This window comes from Vanellus vanellus (assembly GCF_965231255.1).
Source record: "Vanellus vanellus genome assembly, chromosome: 1".
Taxonomy (NCBI): domain Eukaryota; kingdom Metazoa; phylum Chordata; class Aves; order Charadriiformes; family Charadriidae; genus Vanellus; species Vanellus vanellus.
Window position 1 is genome coordinate 38,665,005 of NC_138905.1, and position 24,080 is coordinate 38,689,084.

Sequence of the window (24,080 nt, forward strand, 5' to 3'; positions counted from 1 at the left end):
TCCGTGGACCTGCAGGCCATATTGAAAGCCGCAATGTGGGGGATTTGAGAAGGATACAGCTTTTGGGAGCGGAAGCACACAGAGGTCCACTGTTACAGCGGTGTATAAAGCTTTGTTAGCTATTCACAAGGCTATTTCTGTTGAAATATTTTCATCAGAGAATTAGGTTATCGTGAAAATGAAATTTTGAGCTTGCTCACTTTAGAAAATTTTGTCTTAATGGATAACCCCAAAATGTAATGTTTTACAGTCCACACCGAACTAGCATGTCAGTAATCAGTTTTCCTATGAAAAGCTGAGGTTATCTCTCCATCAGCGTGTGGAAGTTTATGTGGAGCAGGGCGGGGGGGGAGGTGGCAGAGGTTCATGTGCATTTTCCAGTCTGCTTTCGCATGACCTGAACCGAATCCAAATAGTTTGCAGAGTTCAGAGGCACATTGAGATATGTGGCATTAACCCATTCACAAGCTTGAGAAGGAGGGAAGGGAGGAGGTACTTAAGGAGATACCACGCTTATGTGAACCTTTCGGGCCAACTGGTGAACTGGTGTAAATGGGTCTGGCTCCATTGACCTGGAGCTATGCTAAGTATGCATTAGGGGCTCTGATGCATTCAAGCAGATCTGGCTTTGTTTGCATTCATTCAGAAATCGTGCTGGTACCCAAAGCATGACATGAGCACATATTTTAGAATTTAAAAATATAAATCAGGCTGATTTTGAATGTGCTGTATTTTTTTTTTCCTTTGTGTTCATTATTTATGGCACTGGAAACTACAAATTAGCATGGATCCCAAGGAAGTGTTTGATCTAAAATAAGGAAAATTCCTTTAAAGGAGAAACATTTAAGGGGCTGATTGTTATTTATTTTATTAAGCATATAAGGGTTGTTTGGATTTGTGTCCTGCCTGTAATTCCTGTGTTTAGAGCAATGCTGATGGGAAAATAGTATCCAGCCATTTATGAAAGGTGATACTGTGTCAACAGATAGGCAGTGGGTTAGGACATGTGACAGTAATCTTCCACGGCATCCGGAGCATTCAGACCATATGCTTCAAAACATCAGTAAAATACATGTCAGAACCACTTTCCCCCCGTGTCCCCCTCCCAAGGACGGCGGCGGGGGGATGCAAAGGAGGGGAGACGGGAGGCTGCTTTGCAGCCTTCAACACCGGGGTGCTCTCTGGAAGGGACGCGGGCGTGAAGGGGGAGAGCTGCAGCACCTTCTCCCAAATGAATGAGTGAAGAAAGTTCAAAACATGCGAGGCAGTGAATGGACGGGGGCAGCAGCTGCATGACGTTAGCAGGACGCGGTGGACTGGCGTGGGGTTTGCTCACGAGTATTTACCGACTGCTTTTTGGAGCAGCACGCTCATGGGAATAAATGGTAGAAGCATGGTCGTCGCCTATTGTTTCTGCTCCTGATTTTCTGCACTTTCCTGGTTTTTGCCTATAGCTTGTAAGAGCTTTTTAGAAACACAGCATATCTCAGCGTATATAGTTTGCAGAGGGGATGAAGGCTGAAGAATGTCAGAGAAAGATTTTTGCCTTTGGAGGCTAGCATTGGAGGAAGATTATTTTTCAACTCGGTCAAAGCTCATTGTCAAGGCCTCCCATCTCTACCTGCTGCTTCTGCTCGGTGAAGGCAGGGGTTGCACGTACAACCTCAAGTCGCAAAGCTCAAGAGATTAATTTGGGAGCCCTTCTGAGTGCACGTACAACCCAGGGGATCGTGGGAAACCCCCTTTGTACCTCTTTGGCTCAGCCCAGAAAACTGAAATTTCAGACAGGAGGAAGCACCTCAAACCACAAATAAACTTTTCTGTTCATTTGAAGGTAATGGGCCAAAACTCGGTATTTTTATTCAGGCAGAACTCTCACTGAAGACATTAGGCAGTGTGTCTGAAGAAGGGCAGCAGGTCTTGCTCTGAAGTTATTTGTTAGGACGAGCATTTCTGAACCTCCCGCTGGTAGCACTCATCTGCCTAAAAAACAGACTTCTTAGGAAGGGAGCGACAGAAGAGTCCTGTGTGGAGGCTATTGAATGGTCTACGTTCTGCATTAATATTGATTTAACAATCATAAAAGGAACATAAATGTTTAAAACTTAAACATTTTTTTTGTTTAAGTATTAAACATTGGCATTTCTCCTCCTCCTGATTTTTAAATCAGCCTTGAAGGCAGCTGGGGCTGGTTTACAGTCATTTCTCGCCATCCCTCCAAGGTAACTTTTTAGCGGCACAAAAGCTTCCAGGCAGGAGAGTGTACCGGACAGCTAATTGTAAATTTAAGGGTTATTTCCAAATGTGCGTCCCTGTTTGTTCCTGTTGAGAGGTGTTCCTCACCTTTTGAACTTTCTGAGTGCCAGCCTAGGTCATCCAGGGTGTCACGCAGATTGCTATTTCTGAGGTCAGCACAGCGTAGAGGGGAATAACCCATTCAGGCCTCACGGCTTCCTTAATTGAATAAGGGGTGACTCAGTGTTTTATGAGCATCTCTCAACACAGTCATTAGTTTTATCAGTCTGAAGTTTTAAAAGACAGCCCTTGTGCAAACAGCCTCTGAGTCAGTGCCAGCTCACAGCTCTTTGCCAGCCAGACCTCGCCATTGACACCGACTGCTAAATCCGAATGCCTGGGCAGGAGTCCCCGAGGGGGGAAATCCTCAGCTGGTTTATGGTAGTCCCCATGGCTGGGAAAGGGCATGGTGGCTTTATACCTCTTTGCCATTCCTCTTCTTGGGCGAGAGGAGCAAGCCGAGTTCGTGTAACTTTGGAGCTGTTTGTGCCAAGTGCCGCATCTGCAGCTGGGACCTGCTGGCGTGGCCGCAGCTTTCAGCCTTGTCCCTGCACCGGGGCAGAGGAGTCTGCATCACCCCTGGATCTGCATACCGTGGAGTTCCTTGGCAGCATGCTGGCTTGGCACTGGCGGTGGCAGTGGTGGTGGCAGTGCAGCCCCCCAGCGTCAGCGGGGCTGAGGAGTGACTAAGGGAGGCTGTCGGTGAGTGTGCTCCTCTGCTGCTGCCTCATCCGTGTTCTTTCAAAAAGAAGGTTTCCTTTAATCCAACCACTAAGTCTCGCTGCCCTCCCTCAGCAGTCTCCAGTGCTGCTGCTTGAAATAGAGATGTGTTTTGAAACACCCTCATCATAAAAAAAAAAATTGCATCAAGGCATTCCTCCCAGAAGTGAAATCTCAGGGATGTGTTCTGTCAGCCAAGAAGAAACTGTGCAAGAAATTTCCCACAGTCACGCTTCCTCCTAAGCCACGGGGCTGGATTCGGACAGACCTCCACAAAAAAAAGCCATTTTTAAGCTCATTTCTACCTGCAGTCGGGTTCTCTCGGGTGTGTTTCTGGGTGGCAGGGCGGGCTTCCTGGGAGAAGCGATAGGTGGTTGTGAATACCCCTCTCCCTCCGACATTTCACGTAGCACATGCTTCCTGACACGTGCGGGAGGGTTGCGATGTGCAGCCGTGCCGCTCGCTGCCCCGGCCATGTCCGCTCGAAGCAGGTACTCTTCTCTGCCCTCCGAGACATGGCTCCTCCCTGCCAGCATCAGCTCCGGAGGAGAGAACAGAATAGCCAAAGATAAGTTGAAGAGCTGGGAAGAAGGCTACTAATGCTTTGTGTTGTGTAGAAAATGCATCAGAAATGTGTGGGATTGCAGCTTCCCCTCCAGTGGGTCTCCTCCTTCTTGCCCAACCCCTCATGGTTGTGCTGAGAATGGTAAGGGAATACAATCGCTGGAGTTTGTATTGGTGGCCACCTCAAAATGCCCCTCTGGGGAAAATGCTGAAGGGCTGAAGTTTGTTTTGGGGATATTGGTGACAGCTGTTGTGAAGGTTGGAAGGCTTGCAGGCACCGAACTGGGGGTGGCTTTCCTTCTCTTGCCGACAGTCCCGAAACGCCGAGTTCTCACACCCAATGAATAAGAGGCTAGAAGGAAACCGTCCAACTCCCTACAGAAACCGCGCTCAAGCCTCCTGTGTTCCTGCAAGAGAGCAAATCCTCCGGCTGTATCCACCACCTCATTCCTCAAGTGCTGTTTGCAGAGGCTGGAAGAATGCGCTCAGGCAGCAGCAGCCCAGCTCCGAAGGAGAGAGCTGGCCGAGGTGGGGGAGAGACGGGTGAAGAGGCTGAATCGCTCCCGTACTCCAGTGGAAGGGACGGGGAGAGTTGCGTGTGAAGAATGCACATCTTTTCCGCAGCAAGTTGTTTGTTTTCTCACTCTTGATTGTTAATGACCATGAAACACTAGCGGGAGCCAGGACACCCGTTCTCTCTCTTTCTAGCTTTCAGGGATCCCAATGCTTTGGGATAATGAAATAAATGCGGGTTGTCAGTCCAAAATAATAACACTTTACAAAGTGGAAATGCAAATTTCCTGCGATATCCCTGAATAGCAGGTGGTATTTCCGGAGGTATTGTTTCTGACCTTCAGGGAAATAGATATTATGAACTGGCTGAGGAAAATAAGTACAGTATCAAGCTCCAGCAATTAAAGTAAAACAATGAGAGCATAGTAAACTGAGTAGAGCAACAAGCAAGAGAAGGCTTGGATTTTGTATATTTGTTGTTTGGGTTTTTTATAATGCTGTGGCACTGGGTGCACTTCAGATGCAGCAACACTTTACAGAAAAGGCAGTGACGAAAAGGAAATACAAGAAAACATTTAAATTAAGTTAAATTGCTTTTAAGGGCACAAGCAAATAATCTGGAGTAATTAATAGTATTTGTATTACTAAATAAGTAAAAATTAGCTGGGTGACAGCTTAACTAATACTTCTGTATGTCCAGCAATGCAGACGAACATTCACTCAAGCTTCTAACAGTGAGATCAGGAGCAAATATACTTATGTTTCTGTTAACTGTTTTTTTCTTTGAAAAAAGGACACTCTGTGCTTGATTACTGTCAGGCAAAAATGACAATTTTAATTCTGATCTTATAAAAAGGAGATGAGCTCTTAGGTTTGCACCAGGTAGTGTCAGTTGTATCTCGTTTGAGTGGAAGCCATCTAATGTGATCTTATGTACATAATGCTGTTTCTTCGACCGTATTCAAAACCAATACCTACCTAAAGCAGAGACTGATAACTGATTTTAAATTTCTTCTGAACTGGCGTTGCTGCATATTCCTACATTATGTATAACTATATAGCTGAAAGACCTTGCCTCACCCTGTAGAACCTCCAAGCTTCATTTTCTTCCAGTTCCACAGTCCTGCGCTCTCCCACGTGCAGTTACTCTTACGCCATCAGCCCGGTGGATTTGAGTTGGGTTCACTTTTGTGAGATTGTTCAAACAAATCTGAGATTTCTCATTCTGTGCATCTGGTCTTAGTGGGTTTTTTGTCAACTCCTTTACTTTTCCTTGATTATAATTTATTACTTAATTTCTCTGCAGCACACATGCTCATGTTCCGCTATGTAAGGAAATGCTTGTGAAAAAGAAACCATTTTGGCCATATTCCTATGAGACAGACTAGCACTCCCTTGCTGGACTAGTGAATTCGGTATCTGACCCTTGATTCACAGATGCTAAAGCTGGATGGGACCATGTGATTATCTGATGTGACCTCCTGTGCAGGATGGGCAGGAGTCCATCACAAGTGAAGGTCTGCTACAGGTTACTTAGGATTATGGCCAGAGGGGGATTCCTTCCTATGGATGGCATTCGAGTGCAGGTGATAAACTCTCAGCGTCTTTTGAGTCATATTTTTAGAATGGAGACTGTGATAGAGATTTAGACTAGTTCCAAGAAACCTGTATTCAGTAATATTTTTGACACCAACATGTTCTGTGAGGAAACATTTCATCTCTCTGGACTTCTTTTCCACAGCCCGCCTTTTGTCAATGATCTTCCATGTTTGGAGCACCTGTTGTTCATGTGAGGGAATCAGCTGTGCAGCATCTAATGCAGGGACAGTGAATTTGCCCGATTCTCCCAACATTGTATGAAAATCTTGTTGCCCAGAGTCTTCCTGCCTCGCTTGCTGGGTTCATTGCTTGTTTCCCCAGAGTTGTGCAGTGCCATGGGAAGACAGGAACAGAGCAAGTAGCTGGGTGAACATTTGCTGGGCAACCTGGGAATGTCAGCTTTAGTGGTTTTTTCTGTATCCAGTAGCACAGGATTTGATTTCTCCTGGTCCCACTGCTGGCTGTGGTATGTAGTCCAGCACAATACAGTTCATAGAATTATAGAATTGTCTAGATTGGAAGGGACCTTTAAGATCATCAAGTCCAACCATCAACCTGATGCTGCCAAAACCACCACTAAACCATGTCCCTAAGCACCAGGTCCACCCATCTTTTAAATACCTCCAGGGATGGGGATTCCACCACTTCCCTGGGCAGCCTGTTCCAAAATAGTTCCTGAGCTATAGAAGGGCTACAGTCAATTGAGTGCCTGGAGGCACCTGCCATTAGGTCTAGCTCTCAGCTGACAGAGTCTAAGAAGCAGCAGGGGCTTGTTGATAATTGTGTGATGTTTTGTGCTGGGCAGAATCTGCTCAGGGTGGGTAGGTTGCTGAACTTGATTTTAAGAATTAAGACTGATCAAAAATTAACAGTCTTGAGGTGTAAGCCACCTTAGTGCATTAGCACTAAGTTCCTCTCTCCAAATCTATAAAAACAGATATGGACATAATTTCTAGTCTGAGATATTTAATGCATGACAGAGTTACAGTGTCCTGGCTGAGCTTTGGTAAGTATGAGTGACTCCTCATGCACAGGCTGCTAGCCTGTCCTCATGGCTAAGTACCATTCCTTCACCTTAGTAAAATACGTGTAAAGTGATGCTGTGCATCCTCACACCTGAAGTAGGCTAAAACCGGTATGTATTCTGTTATCGCTGCTTACCTGGTGGTGACTTTTAAAATGCCTTTTGTCAGTGATGTGTTTGTGTCCTTAAATTATGCAGAATGCAGTAGCTGACTAATACCACAATGGAAAGTCGTGTATTTGGTTTATAGCCGTTCATAGATTGAATACTCAGTGTGATTCACATTTTAGACAGCAGAATTCAAATCATGAGATGGCCATGGGAGGAGTATTGCTGTTTTGAAAATACTGGGGCTGTGATCTGAGTTTCTGATAAATATATCCAACACAAGCAGTATCCTTTTCTCTTTGTAGACCAGTGCTGTGAAAGGGGTATGTATATGTCCCCTGGGCTCTCAGATTATATAGACTAACTGGGAAACAAAATGAATACCTCCGAGGATGCCTAGTTGCTGTGCTGGGTTGCACTTTTCTTTCTGATTCACTTAGGATGAATGCCTCTGCATGGTACTCAAGAAAACTGTCGTTGGAGGTGTTGTTTTACAGATGAGATGAAAAATCAAGGCCCTGACCATTCGTGGTCATTAGTGTTCCCATGGCACTTTTCGAAAAAGTCAGGGTTTTGACCCTAGTGGACCGACCAAATTCCAATTTAGATAATTACATCCTTCCTTCCCTGCCATGTACACTGGATGTGCTATTCTTCACCTTATGCCCCAACTGTATGTAACATTGTCTTGTGCTGTTAAAGCTGCTGCCTGACCCCATCCCAGAAATGGCTGCATTTTGGTGCAGAGCGAAATAGATCCCTTTATAAGGTTCCTGTGTCACTTCCAGTGTATAAATCACTTTGGGATCTGCAGAGATGAAAAGGACATTCAGAGGTGAGATTATGTATTTAAATATTGTGATTGTTTTTAGCTATCTGATATATATTCTTAAGCTTTTCATAAGGAAGTTCATGTTGAACTGAGGAGTAGTACTGATATGACCCATCACAGAGTGTCACAGGTCTTCCACTGACATCTGGTAATGAGTTAGATTTCCATTTCTGAAGGAACACTGAGCGTTAAGAAAAATGTACTTGGGGCGGGGGGGGAGGAGGGGGAAGAAATCCACCACAAGTGATACTAATGAGGAGACAGGCAAACATGTTTGTCATGGTGGTGTCCAGGCACTTCTCAAGTCCAAGGCAGCCCTGTAGTAGAGTGTAGTATGGCTGAGAGCCAGATGAAAGTGCACTCACAGGTATTACTGGACAGTGCTGTAAGTGAAGGTTCAACATTTTAAACGGACCTACTAACTGTTTTCTAGGGCAGGGTTGGTTAAACTAAAGCTCATGGGCTCGATCCTCCCTGCCGAAATTATGAACAGTGCAAAATTACTCTGCATCCTCTTTTCTGAAGGCCCTTGTCCTGGGCAGAGGGCAACAGCCTTCTTTCCGCTGTGCTCTCTCTTCAAGGATGTGTGGATCCTGCTCTTCACCCATCTGACATCATGTCTATCAGTCGGTCCAAGCACAGACATCATCTTGTCATGGGATGAGCATGGATGTGAAAGAAGTGTCTTCATGTATTGAGTCGTGGTTGGAGTTGAGCATAGAGACCTTGAGTACCTCCATAAGGGCCTGTGCAACCAACCTCAGCCTGAAAAGTTGGGTCCCAGAACACTTAGGAGTAAGGAGAGGGAGGAGACTTCCACAGTGCTGAGCAGGGAGCCATATGGAGCTTACATGATATTGGGGGGGTTCCCTCTGAGGTACAGAATGTCTGTTAATAATATCCTGATGTGGATATCTCACAGAAGTCTTGATTTCTTGTCAGTCAGGAAGCTTTCTGGAACTGTGATGATGCATCTGGAAGACTTAGAAAATCATCAGTTTCGGGCTTGCAAACGAGTTTGCATTGTCTTTTTGACAGAAAAAGAAGAAAAGGAAAAAAAAAAGAAAAAAGCCCAGTATTTGCTAAGTAAAACGGAGCTAGAATATTTCACTTCGATGAGCTCTGCATTTGCTTAACTATAAAAAAAATCTATATTCAGTAATAAAGGACAATTATACAATGCCGAATGAGCAAAATAACCACAAATTGCCAAGGGCATGTGCCAGCAAGGGCAGACAGGAATTAAAGTGAAAAAACATGGCTGAAAAGGCCACACATTTATTAACGTAAATGCATCTAAATTAGCCCTGAAGGCAGACATTCCTGGGAGGTGACGAAAGTCGAAGAGGCAGGGGCAACTCCTTATCCCATCAGTGTCCCCCACCCTTTTGAAGTGCTTGTATAACAAACAGTGAATGTCCTGGCTGTCCCGCTGCCAGCGGCGTCTAACCACAAAGCTGAAGCAGACCTGCTTCTGCACAGATCGCTGTGCTGGGTTGAGTTCTTCTTCAGGAAGAGCACGAGCTCCTGCGGATCCTGCTGTCATCAGCCTTGAATGGCAGGTTGTTCTCTGCTTGTGGGTAGGGGGTGATCCCTCACTCCCCCAGGCAGCACAGTCGCAGGGCCTTCCTATTTCTCTCTTCCTTTTTATGATCTGAGAAGATGAAGCACTTCCAAAAAGCCTACAAAATGCATCCGATCCTAGAATCTAAAAATCCCACCGGTACCTAAAAAAGTCTTTCTAACCAAACTTTCCAATTGCTCTCTTTAAAAAACACCATGAACCCCCCCAAATTTGTCAGCAATGCACACACTTTTAAGAGGATAGAAGAAGACAAAAATACAACAACAATACAGTCATCTTATGTGGACAAAAAAAAAATGAATAAGGTATTTCTGTGTGTTTCCTCTCTGTTCCTTGCACTAAATAGGCAGCGCAGAGACCTGGTTCCCATTTGCGTGCAAGCAGGGAAGGTGATGTGCGTTCGGTCCCTGTCTTCCTCACCATCTCTCCTTGCCGCTTTCATTCATCCATCCCATCCCTGTGGATCTTTCCCAGTGTGCAACCCAACCAAAACTTGCCAGCAGTGTTCCCTACCAGCCAAAGATTTCCAGAAGCTTCTAGGTGTATACACTCTGTCCCAAACTATACTGTTGTTTCCTTGCCCCTCTTCCAAACACTTTCCTTTCTTCACTGGTGAGCTCCTTGCTGGCCATGGGGTTTGCCTGGGAGAGCAATGTGCTCCCAGCAACCTCTGGTGTCCACGGGGCTCACCTCAAGGCGCATCCTCATGCTCCCTGGCTCCTTTCTCAAGATAAAGCTTTGCTTGAGGCTGGGTCAGGGAGTCACAGGCATGGAATGTAGGGACATTTGGTCCTTGGGGAAGGACTTTTTACAAGGGCACATAGTGATAGGATGAGGGGGAATGGCTTCAAACTGGAAGAAGGTAGGTTTAGATTAGATACTAGGAAGAAATTTTTCACTATGAGTATGGTAAGGCACTGGAACAGGCTGCCCAGAGAAGTTGTGGAAGCTCCATCCCTGGAAGTGTTTAAGGCCAGGTTGGATGGGGCTTTGAGCAATCTGTTCTAGTGGGAGGTGTCCCTGCCCATGGCAGGGGAGTTGGAACTCGATGATCTTCAAGGTCCCTTCCAACCTAGACCATTCTATGATTCTGTGATTTATGTGCCTGGGAGCAGCCTGCTGATGGCCAGCAGAAGAACCTTGCTCCACTCCATCAATAGCTTCCATACTGGTTAATTTCTAGAGTACCAGGCTATACTTGGTCACACTGCTGCCAATGCTAAAATGATCTTGCAGCCTCCGTTAAGCGATCTGATGCTGATATAATAGCTGATCTCCCGGAGGTGGATTATGTTCAGCTGCAAATCAAACTTCTGTCTATGCAGTGTACCTAATTCCCAGAAAGGGTATGTCTCTCTGTGCCAACTACAGCAGCATTTGGAGGCCAACTATCCTGCTCCTTCATCCAGCAAGCTGCTTTCAGTTCTGCTGCCAGGACCACCTAGCCACAGATGCTACCAACTGGTATATTTTTGGCACGTCCCAAACCACATAGGTTCCAAGCACAATAAAGCATGGCTAATTGGGAGATGGAAGCATTTACCTCTTTGGGCAGACTCTGCTATGGGTTTGAACCAAGGGCAGAATTTAGCCAAGGGGACAGGATTTAGCTTTGCTTTTTGCGGCTTGAGAAATCAGGTTTTGTCACTTAAGCAACAGAAAGAGCAAAATATGGAAGAGTTAACCAGGAACGGAGAGTAAATATTGAGCAGTCCTGTTCTCTGAAATGACCTGCTTTTGGTAAAATGCTCACAAGTCCTCCCTAGCAACTGGAACATTTAAAAGCAAGCTGCTTTCCAAGGAGTGGATGGAGCTCTGTGAGTGAGGAAACCACTTTAAGCTGTACCAGGGAGCGGGGCTGTGCTATAGTAGGGTGCTCCAGGCACTGCATTCTTGATGTGGCATCAGATTTCAGTACTATTATGAAAAAAGCTGCAGGGGATTTGTGTGCATACCTAACACACATACCTTTGATGTTCACATTGTTAGATCCAAGCAACAAACAGGATCTTCAGGTCAGATGTAGCTTCCAAAAGGCTATTAAATAACTGTAGCTAGACAGTCAGGTAATTGTTCTGTAAAAATTACAGTCAAATTCTTCTCTCCTAGACTGGGCTAAATTCAGAGTCTGTCCAGGGACATAAATAGAACAGCTCCAAAATTACACCAGGTTTATTAAGAGCAGAATCTCTTTCTCCCTCCCTCTCTTCCCCCTTCTTTCTCTTTCAGACCAAGGGAGGCATGTGCGCACAGACACTATTCATATTTCTGCTGCTGTCGAGAGGCTGATGATAGGATATTGTAGACTTTGACTTTGCAGTCTTTCAGTAAATGGGTTCTAGCTAAGAGAAAAAAAAAAGGGAAAATTGTTTTGCTGCCATCTTTTGAAATACGTTACAGTGTCATGCAGACTTCACAATGATGCATATGATGAAATTGCTGTTAATGAGTGAATGGTAAAAGCACACCAGAAATGCAATGCAATGGTTTTTTTTCCTGCTTTGCAAGGAGTGCCTACAAATCATGCCTTTGGACATAATGAATGTAATTTCCATTTAAAAAATAACAGTATGAACTGAGTTCAGTATTTAACATACCAGTCACCAGAATGATCCCAAAATATATCAAGCCAGGAAGTGGATTAATTACAACAACTCGCCACCAAGCCCCTGGTATATTTCAAGTACGTGAAAAATGTATTTCTATTTTGGACACTGACTTCTTTATGAAACCATGCCAGGATGTCAGCAGGCTCTGGTCGGACTCTGACAGACACTCTTAGCAGCATCAGTTTCCTGGAGGCAGCAATAATTATCAAATCTGTACGATAGACAGACAGCTATCAGACATCTGTATATCCCAGACGTACAAAAACATCCCCAGCCAACCATGTGGCTACCAATGGATCTGTTCAGACAAAAGAAGTTCAAGAGAAATGCCTCAGGCCAGATCCTCAGCTGCAGAAAATCAGCCAGGCCTTCCTTCTGCTGTGTGCCTTTTCTTTGGAGGAAAACCCTGCCCAGCCATCGCAGGGCAATGGGAGGTCACAGAGGCAATGGGCTGGGTAGGAAGGGGAAGCTCCTGCGGGAGTTCAGAGCCGGGCCTGGGGATGACCACATAAGCTCTGTACAAGATGATTTACATCTCTGAAGGGGCAGAAATGGCTGTGCAGGAGAGGCTGCCTGGATCCCTCGTGTCCTTACCCCAGTTTCTGCAGATGAGGGGACAGGTAGCTCTTCCTAACAGGATCTAGAGTTGTGTCTGTGCTCAGTGAGCAGAACAGTGCCTGGGCACAACCTAAAGCTCTGCCCCGCGGTCGTCTGTGCTGTGCAGTTGGGACCCTTCTTGCCTTCACCGTCTTGTCCTCTGCCACCTAACATGGTGCCCAGGTGTGGTTAAGGAAATAGCATGTCTCACAGGCTCTTCCCTCCAGGCAGTGTGGAAGAGACAGCCCCATACAGGAGGAGGAAGGGTGGTATGGATGCAAGCCAGGCTGTGGACCTGGGCTGGATTGTTTTCTCCTGTAGGTGAAGTCTGCAGGTTTTCTAGGCAGATCATGTTCCCCTGCACCTGCCTTTACATAGTGCCTGCTCTGATGCTCTCCTCTAGTTGAGATGTGCCTAGCTAAAACACGAAGTGCAAATCTCTGGAGGCAGCAGCACCTTTAGCATGCAGCTAAACTGAAGAAATATGCCACAGGCTGCAGCTGGGAAGTACCCAAGGGAGGACACTGTGACTCCTTGGTTTGAATTGCTACCTTCAAGGTAACTGGAATGTCTGCCTTTCCAGGGTAGTGAAGAAGATGCCCAAGGGCTGAGGGAAGCACATATTGTATTTTCACTAGCATTCTCCTTCAGGGTCTCTTGTGAAGAAGTGCAGCTCCGGGCTGTGGTGAGGCCGTTGCAGCAGCACTCTGGTGGAGACATGGGGCTCAGGGCAGAGTTGCCACCCGTCACTGCTGGGACACTGCTGTAGTCCCAGGGCTGCTCAGGGGAGCAGTTTCCCCTTGTTTTCCATCCCTGCCACTTCAGTTCTTTTTCCATCCCTGCCTCTAGGGTTGGGCTTATTGTTGGCAGAAGCTTTTGTGGGCCTGGAAATGAACTTGATTGTTTGTATCTAAGGCTACACTGTGGAAAATGAGCTGTGCGTATTTTCCAGTCACAAAATGTCACAAGGACACGGTTTCTGAATGAGTTAAGGTCTTTGTGACCTTAAAATGAGGAGGAGAATGAATGTAGGAGGCCAGAAAAAGAAATGTTACCTGACAATTGTTACATTTTGAGCAAAACTACCAAAGTTCAGAGTTCACTTTCCAAACAGTAGCAGCTTTTGCAGCAGGTTTGGGACTTTACAGCCCTATTTACTCTGTTGTTTCACTGGAGGTCAGTGCAAAGGTCAGGGGGATTCGGGAGCTCCTGGCCGTCAGGTCCAGAGAGGAGTCCACTGGTGACAGTCCTGCAGCTCTGATCAGCTACACGCAGCCACCATCAGTGGTAGCACCAGGAATGGCCTCTGAAGCAGGAACTGCCCCTGGTTTTTTGTTCTGTACAGCGGGAAGTGCCTGAGCAAGAAGAGAGGGAAGACTCTAAAACAAAAGTTGGAACCGGATGGTAATGTGATACAGTGCTTTTCACCTCTAGGTCATCAATTCAAATCTAGCCTGTTTAGTAGTGACCAAAAATCATTTCCACATGGGCCAAGAGAAATGCACGGTGAGCACAGGAGTTGCTGTATCCAAACAGACAAGATAGTCTGGAGATAAACAGTTGCACAATAGTTATTTGTCTGGAGAAGTCTGCAAGGTATAAAGCTAAGTAGTTTCTGATCAGTTTATATCCCTGGATCATGAGGGCTTGGTTTCTTTGCAAATAATTTATCATTTATTTCTGTCTACTAAAATGTAGGGTATTTTTCCTTATGCTATAACTAAGTATAACTGGAACCTCCTATTTGGCTTTCTTAATAGTCTGTCTGTGTAGGGAGTTATAAATAGACAGATAAATATGACGTTCGCCAGACAAAAGAGCCAGCTCATGTTTCCTTAGGTGCATATCAAGAAAACCTCAATGCTGAACTGTGTACTAGAATTGTTCTGAAAGGCAGAAATTGCTTCTTAGTATTTTAGCAGAAAAATGCACAGGGTGCTGAACTAAACCTGAGCAAATGCATCAGGAAAGCCTATCAAATGTGATGGATGATAATGAAGTAACAGGGGAATCCAACAGAGCAGTGGTGACTGAAGAAGAGCAGTCAGCAACAACAGGTCCTCCTGCTGCCAAACTGTATTGATTTTAGCTAAGTACACCAATTTAAACTTTGCTTGTAGTATTTAACCACAGATACAAGACACATTAAATGGGTATTTCATAAGCTTCGCTACCCTAAATATTTTATGGAAATGTAACCAATACTGGCTCAAACATTATAAAAATTAATAGCGTCTATCAAGAGCACTGAACTAACATCTACTGTGCTTTGAATTTTGATTATATCCTTGATAAACTCAATGGGGTATTGCTGTGTTTGAACTAACAGTTCAGCTAGCAGATGAAAAATTACGGATTTTCCCTTCCCATTCTAACCATTAAATTTGTACTTAGCAAGATCTGTAATGGTGGGAAAACTACCTCTGTGAGGAAGGTTGAGTCAAAGCAACTGGAAAATAATGGGTTATATGACCGTGAAAGAAAATAGAATTTGATTTTTAATATGTTTCTTTCATGGTTTTTATCCTCTCAGAACATAAAACCATTGCAAATGTCGTGAAGGTAGCTTTATGTAAACAAACCATATGAAATCCTAACCCTGCTGAAGTCAGTTGTTTGACTTCCATTGGATATATACAAACCTGACTGGATATATGTGCCAGTGCCTGAATTTTCAGGCTACCAAAAGAGTCATTTGAAGCAGTGTGTTTTGAATTTGCCAATTAAAATATAAAATTTTGTTGCCAGTCTAGTATCTATTAAAAGTCACTTTGTGGACTTGGAAACCCCTGGTGCTCTCTGCTCTCCTCCACAAGTGGAATAGAAGTACTATTTACTTTGTCATCAGCTAAAGTTATTGGTGCAGCTCCTGAGATGTTGCAGGGTTTTCCAGCAGCAGTCAGGGGAGGTCAGTTTAATAAGCTAATAAATATTTTTTGAATGACCTGACTTTGTATTTGGTATTAAAACCTCAGAGGAGTGCCAAGTAGGATAGAAAATAAAGAATAAAAGTTCCACGGATTTTGCCAAAATTCTCCACAGATTACTATTAGCCTCGTTTATGAGACTGCACAGAGGACTGTGAAATCTCCTTTGAACTCTAAGGGCCAGATGGTTTTGCTGTTAGATCCTAATGACCCACAGCAGTGTGCGTACACAGACACCATGGTTGCCCGTTGACTGCAAACATGCGAGGTAGGAAAATTCATGACCTGGGCTTCCAAAACACAAGCCGGTTCTGCTTGGGTGGAGGGGGCATCCCCCCTCACAACTGGTGGGGTAAAAAAGCATTTCTGCTCCCCCCTCGAAAGGAAGATCATTCCTAAAGAAAGCCATGAGCATACCAGAGGAGCGAATGGCAGGCACACCGTCCCATGCAGTAGGGATGATTCTGGGGTAGATTCCTGCTGACCATCATGAAGCTGAAAGTAGCTTTTGCCCCGAGGCAAGGGCTCTCTCGAAGGCTGTGTGGGCCCCCGGTCCCATGGTCCCATTGCTCTGTGCTGGAATAAAGAGGGAAAGGCTGGACTCGAACCAATTAAGGCTGTAGGGCAGAACAGTAGTTACTCTGCTGTCATATGGAACTGCTTGGAAGACATGATTTATTTTGGATTATATTGGTTTCAACTGGTATAATATGAACTTCCTGATTTTTTGAGGATATGTAGACAAAAAGACTAAATATGGTTTTACTCATCTTTTAACTTAGAACTACAAGTGTTTGGGTGATCTATGAAATTATTTTAATGATCTCCGCACAACGCTGAGCTGTCAGCACTATAAATGTCATCCTAACTGGGTATTCGTTTCCATCATGGTCATTTAGTGTCACCAGCAGAGCTACCTCCATGCGAATATCTTGTCTGTGTCAAGCTGTGGGAATAAAACAGAGAGTCACTGTTGCCAAGAAGCATCACTCAGACATCTTCATAATACTCAGTTTGAAGAGGAAGACACAAACACAAAATCTAGGAGCCCTATGAGTGTGTAGCTTGCCCTTGGAGCTTCAGGCACAGCAGTCAGGATGATTTCCATTCAAACCTGGGCTTTTATCTCTGATCATTAAAAACATGTTCCAGCATTGATCGTACTAGTTGACATAGACTTACCCTTATCCTTCCTTATTTTTATAATGCTATGGAAAGTCACAGTTTAAGAAGTGCTCCGGCGAATGAGAAGTGTGACAAATTGAATTTGATACAACTTTTGACTGCTGGTACAAGATGAATATGGACTCATCGCATGAGGCTGCTCTTTTGTTCTCATAGAGAAGGCAAAGAAAATGTTTGACCAGTATAGCCTGTATGGGCTATAAGGATGTATCTATGATATTGAAAATAAAATACAATGAGGGTTGTTGTGACAGAGGAGAAGTGGGAGAATTGTCTTGTAGAAGATAGACAGTCAGGCTTTGAACATCCAAAACTTACAGCAAAGATAACACCAAAAACTTTGTGTAATTTCCTCTTTAGGTGGTTTATTTTTTTCTGTTCAAAGTTAGGCATCTTATCCTGAAGTTTTAAATTATCATCTTTTGCTTTAGCTCACCTATTTAATAGTTTAAACATGGCAAAGGAAATTCTGCTGTATTTTGGATTTGCTCTTGTATGATAGACATTTAAATGACATGGTCATAGGATTTTTCCAACACTGTCGCTTGTTCTTTCTGTCTCATACAGATTTAGGAAGGCTACTAGAGGTTGACTTGTACATGCATATGATGTAAAAAAACTTGAATTGTGCTTTCAAGTTTATGGAATTTCAGCTGATACACATTCAATGTACAATAGCTGCGTTTTAAACTTAGGATAAAAATAAAACGTGAAAGTCCTGTGTTGCATGAAGCTCCCCTTGCATATGATCACTGACATAAATGAGAGAGCGCCTGGCAGAGCAGAAGGTCTGCCATCTTACTCTACAGGCTCCTGGGTGGATACATAATAGTTCAGCGCTCTCGTGTCTTGTGTACGACTTTATTTTGCCCCAAAGCACCTCTTCAAAGTCTCTCGCCCTCGGCTTTTTTATGATTCCAGTCTTTTCCATAAGCAAGACAGATTCTCTTTCTTTCCAGCTAGTTGAACATGCAGTTGCAACACTCTTTTGAATCAGAGGTGTCTGCTTTGAAGCCCTGAAAAGATCTCTTAACTCAGTGAACATAAAGCTTAGCCAGTCAGGGCGTTTCTATCTGTAGCGTGTCAAAAAGTTTCCAAAGGCTTCACATCCACAACAGTTGAAGAAGTGAAAGGGGGCGCTTGGGAAATTTCTCATTATCCCTGTATGCCTCAGTTCTCGTCTGGGGTAACCTAAGTGAGCGGACACTGCCATCCCCTCAGGACTGGACCTTGCTGGATTTGTCCAGCCTGGATTCATCCAGATAGCTCTCCCACACAGCCAGGCTGAAGCAGGAAAAGCAATGCCCCTGAAAACCAGCGCTTGCGGTGATTCAGCTGCCACAAGCTGGAGCCCTCAGCGTGACACGAGTGGGTACGGCTCCCAGCGTGTCGGTGGCATGTGCCGCTAATACCAGCCGAGGGGCTGAGCCCTGCTTTTGAGCTTTCATAGCTGTGCTTCTTCCATTTAAGGGAGAAAGCGTAACAGGCACTGAACTCCAGATCCCAAATCCAGTGGAAACATAGCCAGCAGTAAGCAAGCACTGCCAGGGAGCTCTCGACATGAAGCACTACGATAGCAAAGGTCTTGAATGACTAAGATTCTTGAAAGCCTTGGTCAGTATCAGAGACTCTTTCCAACTGGGCAAAGTACAATATTTTCCCTCTGCTTTTTATGAATGGCTGGATAGGATTGTGCTGGAGTCAGAGTCCCCTGCGAAAGCCATTCATAAAAATAACAACAAAACAAACCAAACACACACAAAAAACTTTCTAGGTCCAGTCCGGAGCCACTGGGTGCCAGAGGCTGGGAAAACACGCTGGCAGCTCGAGCCCCGGCTATCACTGAAAGTATTCAATGGGCTTTCTGGTGGTCTGAAAAGTATGAAGTGCTGTGTAGAAGGGCAGCTGGTAGAATTACTGTGACACATACTAGGCAGAAAGCCAGGGCTGGCCTTGTTTCAGACATTGTCTTTCCTCTCATTGAAGTGTCAGGACCTAATTCATGGAAAATTTGGTGAGTTGGCAGCTCTTTCAGAAGATTTCATTGAGCTACAGTGTGTGAGAGTCACATGAATGCAGAGTGCATAGCCAAAAATACACGGGGATTTCTGAGCAGGAGAAAACAGTCAGCCTCTAAGAATGTCTGCCGATTTCATGTGGTTTGGGAGTAAACACGTGTACAGGTGTAATCAGCGGGCAAAAAAAGAAAGCGGAAAAGCACTAGTGGCAGATTACTAAAGAGCTCAATGAGTTCTATAATTACAAGGTGTTCCTTCGAAACAAATAATTCCTTTGTCTGAGGGCAGCAAATGTCCATTAATGAGTTCAGGGCTTGCAATCCACCTGGAGAAGGCATCAGTAAAATGTGTGCCTTGCTAATAGCTTCTCCATTGCAAGGGAGTTTAACGGAAAAGAAAAGGGTCCACCCTGAAGTTAAAAGATGGACCCAGTCATCACATCGTTTTTTTTCCTCATATTTATTTGAGAGCAGAACTTGGAGCCTGAGGCACAGATACAAAAATATAACAGCAATAGAATTCTGCTGAATTAGAAAAAGACTGAAAATAAACAAAACATCTCTTGTTAAAATGGGACGCTTCTAGTGGGCAGTCTGAATTGAATCAGTTACATTTAATTTACATTTTCATTGATCCTTCCCACTGAAATATTGCTCTGAAAGGCCAGTTACACTGAACTGTTTATTCAGAAATATTCCAGTTATTTCCTACTACACTGTCATGAAAATTAGGTTTTTGGCCATGCAGAGGGACAGCATGTTGGCTTCTGCCCAAGCGAGGCACTGAAATCATGGCTGGGATTAGGAACAGGCAGGAAGGAAAGGCAGGAAGAAAATCATTGGGTGCAATTCATATGCTTTGAAAACAGAAAGCCCTGGGGGGGGGCGGGGAGGGAAGACAGCAGCTTTACCCCACTGCAGTAAGAAAAGCCCTTTTGTGCTCTCGGTGTCAGGATTTCATTCTTTATCTTATTGTCTTATTGTTCTGTACTGCTCCTAGCACCCACAAGGGTCGTCACATCACCTGGGTGGTGGTGGTGTATTTTAAGTGCTCCTGTGTTAGTTCCTTAGTCGGTCCTCCTCCTCCTCTCTGGAGCAGGGATGAAGGGCACTGGCACCTTCTTGACTCACATGGGGACTGTGTTTCCCATGCCTGGTTGGGAGCAGTGCGGAGGGAGACTTGCTGAGGGGCCCGTGGCTGTGCTGCCAGGTCCCATGTAGGCAGACAGACGCAGCCTCCAGTTCTCCCTGCCACGTGCTCAGCCAGCCCTGCAATGGGCATCCCTGAAATCATGGCTCACAAGGGTCAGCATAGCATCACCTTCATTCAGCTAGAGCCCCCAAACTGGAGCTTCTCAGGGCTGGAGCCTGATTTTGGCAGGGATGGCTTTGGTCAAGTGGGAAGCCCTGGCTCAGGAATGGGGTTATGTGTCCCTCACCTTTCTGCCTGCGCTGTGCTCCTGCTCGGGCCGGGAGGTGGCTAAAAGAGTGTGGAAATAGAGTGTACAGCACCAGTGGAGACAGCAAAATCTATTTAAAAATTAGCTCAGACATAACATGCTAAATTAGAATTCACCTTGCTTTTAATTATACAAATGTAACATATTCCTCTGCATCCACAGCAAACTGAACTACTTCAGAGCGAGGTCACATAGATAAATGTAGGAGAGGTTGGGTATGAGAGCTGGGTATGTTCATCACTCCATTTCTGAATGTGGGCTGTGTTTTATTTCTGTTGCTGAAAGCATTTTTCTCAGCATCTGTGAAATCACTGTTAAGCGACCTCAGTGAATTTTGTTTCTCACCATGCTTTTGTTTTACTTTTCAGCCTCAACAAGTGGTTCAAAAGAAGCCTGCTCAGGTAAGACAAGCTATTTTAAATTCTTTAAACTACTTTAAATGAAATAATTCTTCAGTATTTAAACTGGTTTCCTTTACTGTAAAGAATGAAGGGAAATACATCAATCATATGAGCTGGGGGACAGCTGCTGGCTTGCTAGGCACAGCCACCAGAACAGTCCACGCAGTGGCCCTTGGGAATGAGAGGAGGAAGCAGTGAATGGTGCTTGCTTAGAAATGTTCTCTTTTTGTAGTGACCACCCTGTGATGATAATGCAGGCATGTGCACACGTACATGTGGTACAAGTCCGGCATGTGATAGGTGTCTCTGTGTGTCCTGAATGTGGGTAACTGGGGACTGCTTACAGCAAGGAGGGGGGCACAGGTAGAAAACACTTCTCCCCACTAAGTCTAAAGGAGTCTCTAAATCCACGAAAGAAAACAGACTGAACTTGGTAACTAGACTGGATCCATCATAAAGACTAACATCTGAACTTCTTTTGGGTGGTATTATTCTTCTTTAATACCTTGGACAAAGTGCAAGCTAGGGTGTCATGAAACTGGTCAAACACTGCATTTACAGTCACCTCCATGTTCTTTCCCCAGCCCACCCCGTGTTAAAAAAAAACCCTGAACATCCGAACTCTGCCACTTTTTTACATATGCACCAACAGAGAAAAGGCTGTGGGCATGGGAGCAGGTCCATCCCTGCCCAGCAGAGTCCACAAGCTGTGCTGCCGTACCTCAGTGAATATGAATGATTGCTAAGTTAAGAGCATAAAGGGTCCATTGCTTTTCTGGAAAGGAGTCTGCTTTCAGAAGGGAATAATACTTTTGTTCTTCCACCTTCTGGTTTTAATACGTTATTGTACAGTGTAAATTATTGTAATGTCTACTGTAATCTGAATTAGGAGCTGTTACATAAGAAAGAGAAAACATCCTAGCTGTGAGTTGAAGGGGTGAAATGATGTAACTCTCAAAAGCATATGCAGGAATCAGGTTTCTAGAAAAGAAATCAATACAGTCACAGCAATGATGAATCTGTGGCACTGGCAATAATATTAACGTCTCAGAAAGGCAGATAAAACATACAGGATGAATGTAGTAGTATTTTCAAGTGAGGCAAGTTTTGCAAGGAGAGGTAATGTCTTTTATTAGCCCAGCTTATGCAAGAAACGCAGCATCAGTCCCCAAGGACTTACCATCTATAACCTTCTAACTGCACCACACAATTCAAAACACACCAAGTTGTTCTAATAAAAGATATTTCCTCTCCCCGGTCTCACTTACATCCTTCAACTGTTACGGCCACAATCAGGCTATTCCTACTACAACATGGTAGTAAATCTGCCGGTGGGCACAAAGCCAGCCATCTCCTTCATGGCACCTGAGACAGGGATGCTTAAACCCTGCTGTGCATAGGAGGCCAAATCCAGGAGGCAAAAGCTCCAGGAGGCTGCTCATGGTGCGGTTTCCTCTGGTACGTGGCAGAGCTCATCTTCACCAGGGCTAGTGGGATAAAGGGGTCTAGAGCTGGTGACTCTGCCCGCAGCGTAGCCTGGCAGAAGCCATTGCTGCTGATGGTACGTGTGGTACCCTGAGCTCTCCGATCTCCTTGGGCACTTATTCCTGCGAGTGTTCTGTTTGTACGAGCCCTAGCACAAGAGAGGAAGAAACGGCTGGGACAGAGGCTGGGATGGGATATGGGAGGACAAAGAGGGGACCTGGGTCTCCATCTTTTGGTAGCAGAACAAAGTAACGACAGATTTAATTGATGGCAAGATCATGTAGGCGTTTGAACGGAAGCACCAGGTTTCCCTGTATGGATCTTCTTGTCCCATCTTCCTCGAAGTGGTGGCTCTGGTGGGGATGCCGTAGGGTGTTTCAGCCAGCCAGATGCAGCTGCTGCTGCACAGTGCCTCGGCGGCATCTCCGTGGCCAGAGACAGAGGCAGAGAGAGAGAAAAGGAGGCCCTTTGACATTCCCATTAGTAATGGAAATGTGTGTGTAGAAAATGAGGAGGCATGGAAGAACGGATGAAATGAGAGAGAGGGCTTTTTAGAAATCCCCAGTCATCACAACATGACTAATGAAGTTACACTCTTTAAATTATTTGTGTGCCATGTCTTCACTCAGAGAACATTTCTTTTTTTTTTTTTTTTTTTCATCCTTGGCCTGAGGGATGTTCAGTGAAATCATTGACGTGTCTTTAACCCTTCCTGGTTTGAATAGGCCCCGCTCCCACACTTACGCTAGCACAGCATTGCGGTTTTGCTGGGTGTGGGTGCATGGCAGAGAACAAAAATTATCGCTGTGGGCAAGCACTCATAACAGCGTCTTCCTGAGGCTGAAGGAAGGAGGAGGTAAAACAGGGTAATTCCTGGGACGATCACGAACTTCATGCTGCTGGGCTTCACTTAAGTCTGGTTGCCTTTCTCCGTTTTCTTTTTACGCTACTGAATTTCCCTTTAAAGAAGGGAGGTTCAGACTCAGAATTAACAACAAGAACATGAGCTCATGCAGGCTTCCTAATCTGAGCTGTCTAAGGAAATGGTGATAAATTATATAAACATGGGGACTACATGGAAGTTCATGGAGGATAATGTAAATCTTACACTACATTCAGAGGAATCTCTTCCTTTTCCATCTGTTTCCTTCAAAATATCCTCCCAGATGGCTTTACCATGTGGCAGTCTGGATTAAGTTAGAAATGTGTCCTTTCTTCATCAGTGGGGACTGTAAGAGGTTACAGTCGAGAATTGCTGTGTGATGGTGAGCGTGTTACCCCAGCCTGCTTCAGTAAAAGTGGCAGAAACTCTTGGTCAGGTTTCACCCCTGAGTGCCGTGCCTCGAATTCTGGTGTGTTCACTCAAAGATTTCTATGAGCATTAGTTTACATCACTGTTACTCTTGTTACTGTTGCTAGTACCTATGCCTCTTGGGTTTGTGTCATTTTTAAAACTATAGAAACAGGAAGACCAGATAAAATTCTCCTTTTATGAATAACAGCTCTGTTCCCATCACTGTTTCCCAGATTTTAAGCATCGTGCAGGGCTCCACATTGCTCTAAATCTCTTTATGGATATCTGCTCTCCAGTTTAGGGCCATACAGATGCCCATATAAACTTCTGCAGTATCTCCAAATATCCTCAGAGCTCTAAAGATTTACCATCACATAGACAGTAAATGCAACAGTAAAATCCACTGTAAATCTATACACCCATATCATTAATACAAACCTTTAACTACTATGGTCTGTACACATCTTTGTGATGATCACTGACACATACTCTCACACTTCCTTGGGGAAATGAGGAAAAGATAGCCAGCCTAACTGTGTGACACTGGTAAGTTTAGCACCTTCACGTAAATTTGTGCCTAAACCTCAAAAACAAGGTGCTCCTTTGAAATCCGCTCTGTCTCCAAAGAACGGACAGCCAGATCTTACAGTCATGATGTAGTAATATTCTTACTGAGGTGTGCAAATAAGCAGTCCCAATAGAAATAGAAATTTCTCCCGTTTCCTCAGTTTTGAGCTATTTGTAGCAGCTGTAGCCTCAGCCATATGGGGGAGTTACACTCTTAAATAATACAAAGGAAATAGATATTTTTAGGGAAACATCATGAAAGCTATCAAAGTTTTCTGGAAACAGAACATGTTTTATT

At 44.7% G+C, this 24,080-nt stretch overlaps 1 protein-coding gene across 1 annotated transcript in view; it reads left to right on the top strand.

The window, feature by feature from the left end:
• Positions 1 to 24,080, top strand: part of HMGA2 (high mobility group AT-hook 2) — a gene marked incomplete at both ends in the record, with an annotated part of 121,602 nt that overhangs the window by 79,794 nt on the left and 17,728 nt on the right. The window contains one exon of the mRNA XM_082498584.1: positions 20,404 to 20,436. Coding sequence (XP_082354710.1) covers positions 20,404 to 20,436 — 33 coding nt within the window. The remainder of the gene's footprint in view (positions 1 to 20,403; positions 20,437 to 24,080) is intronic.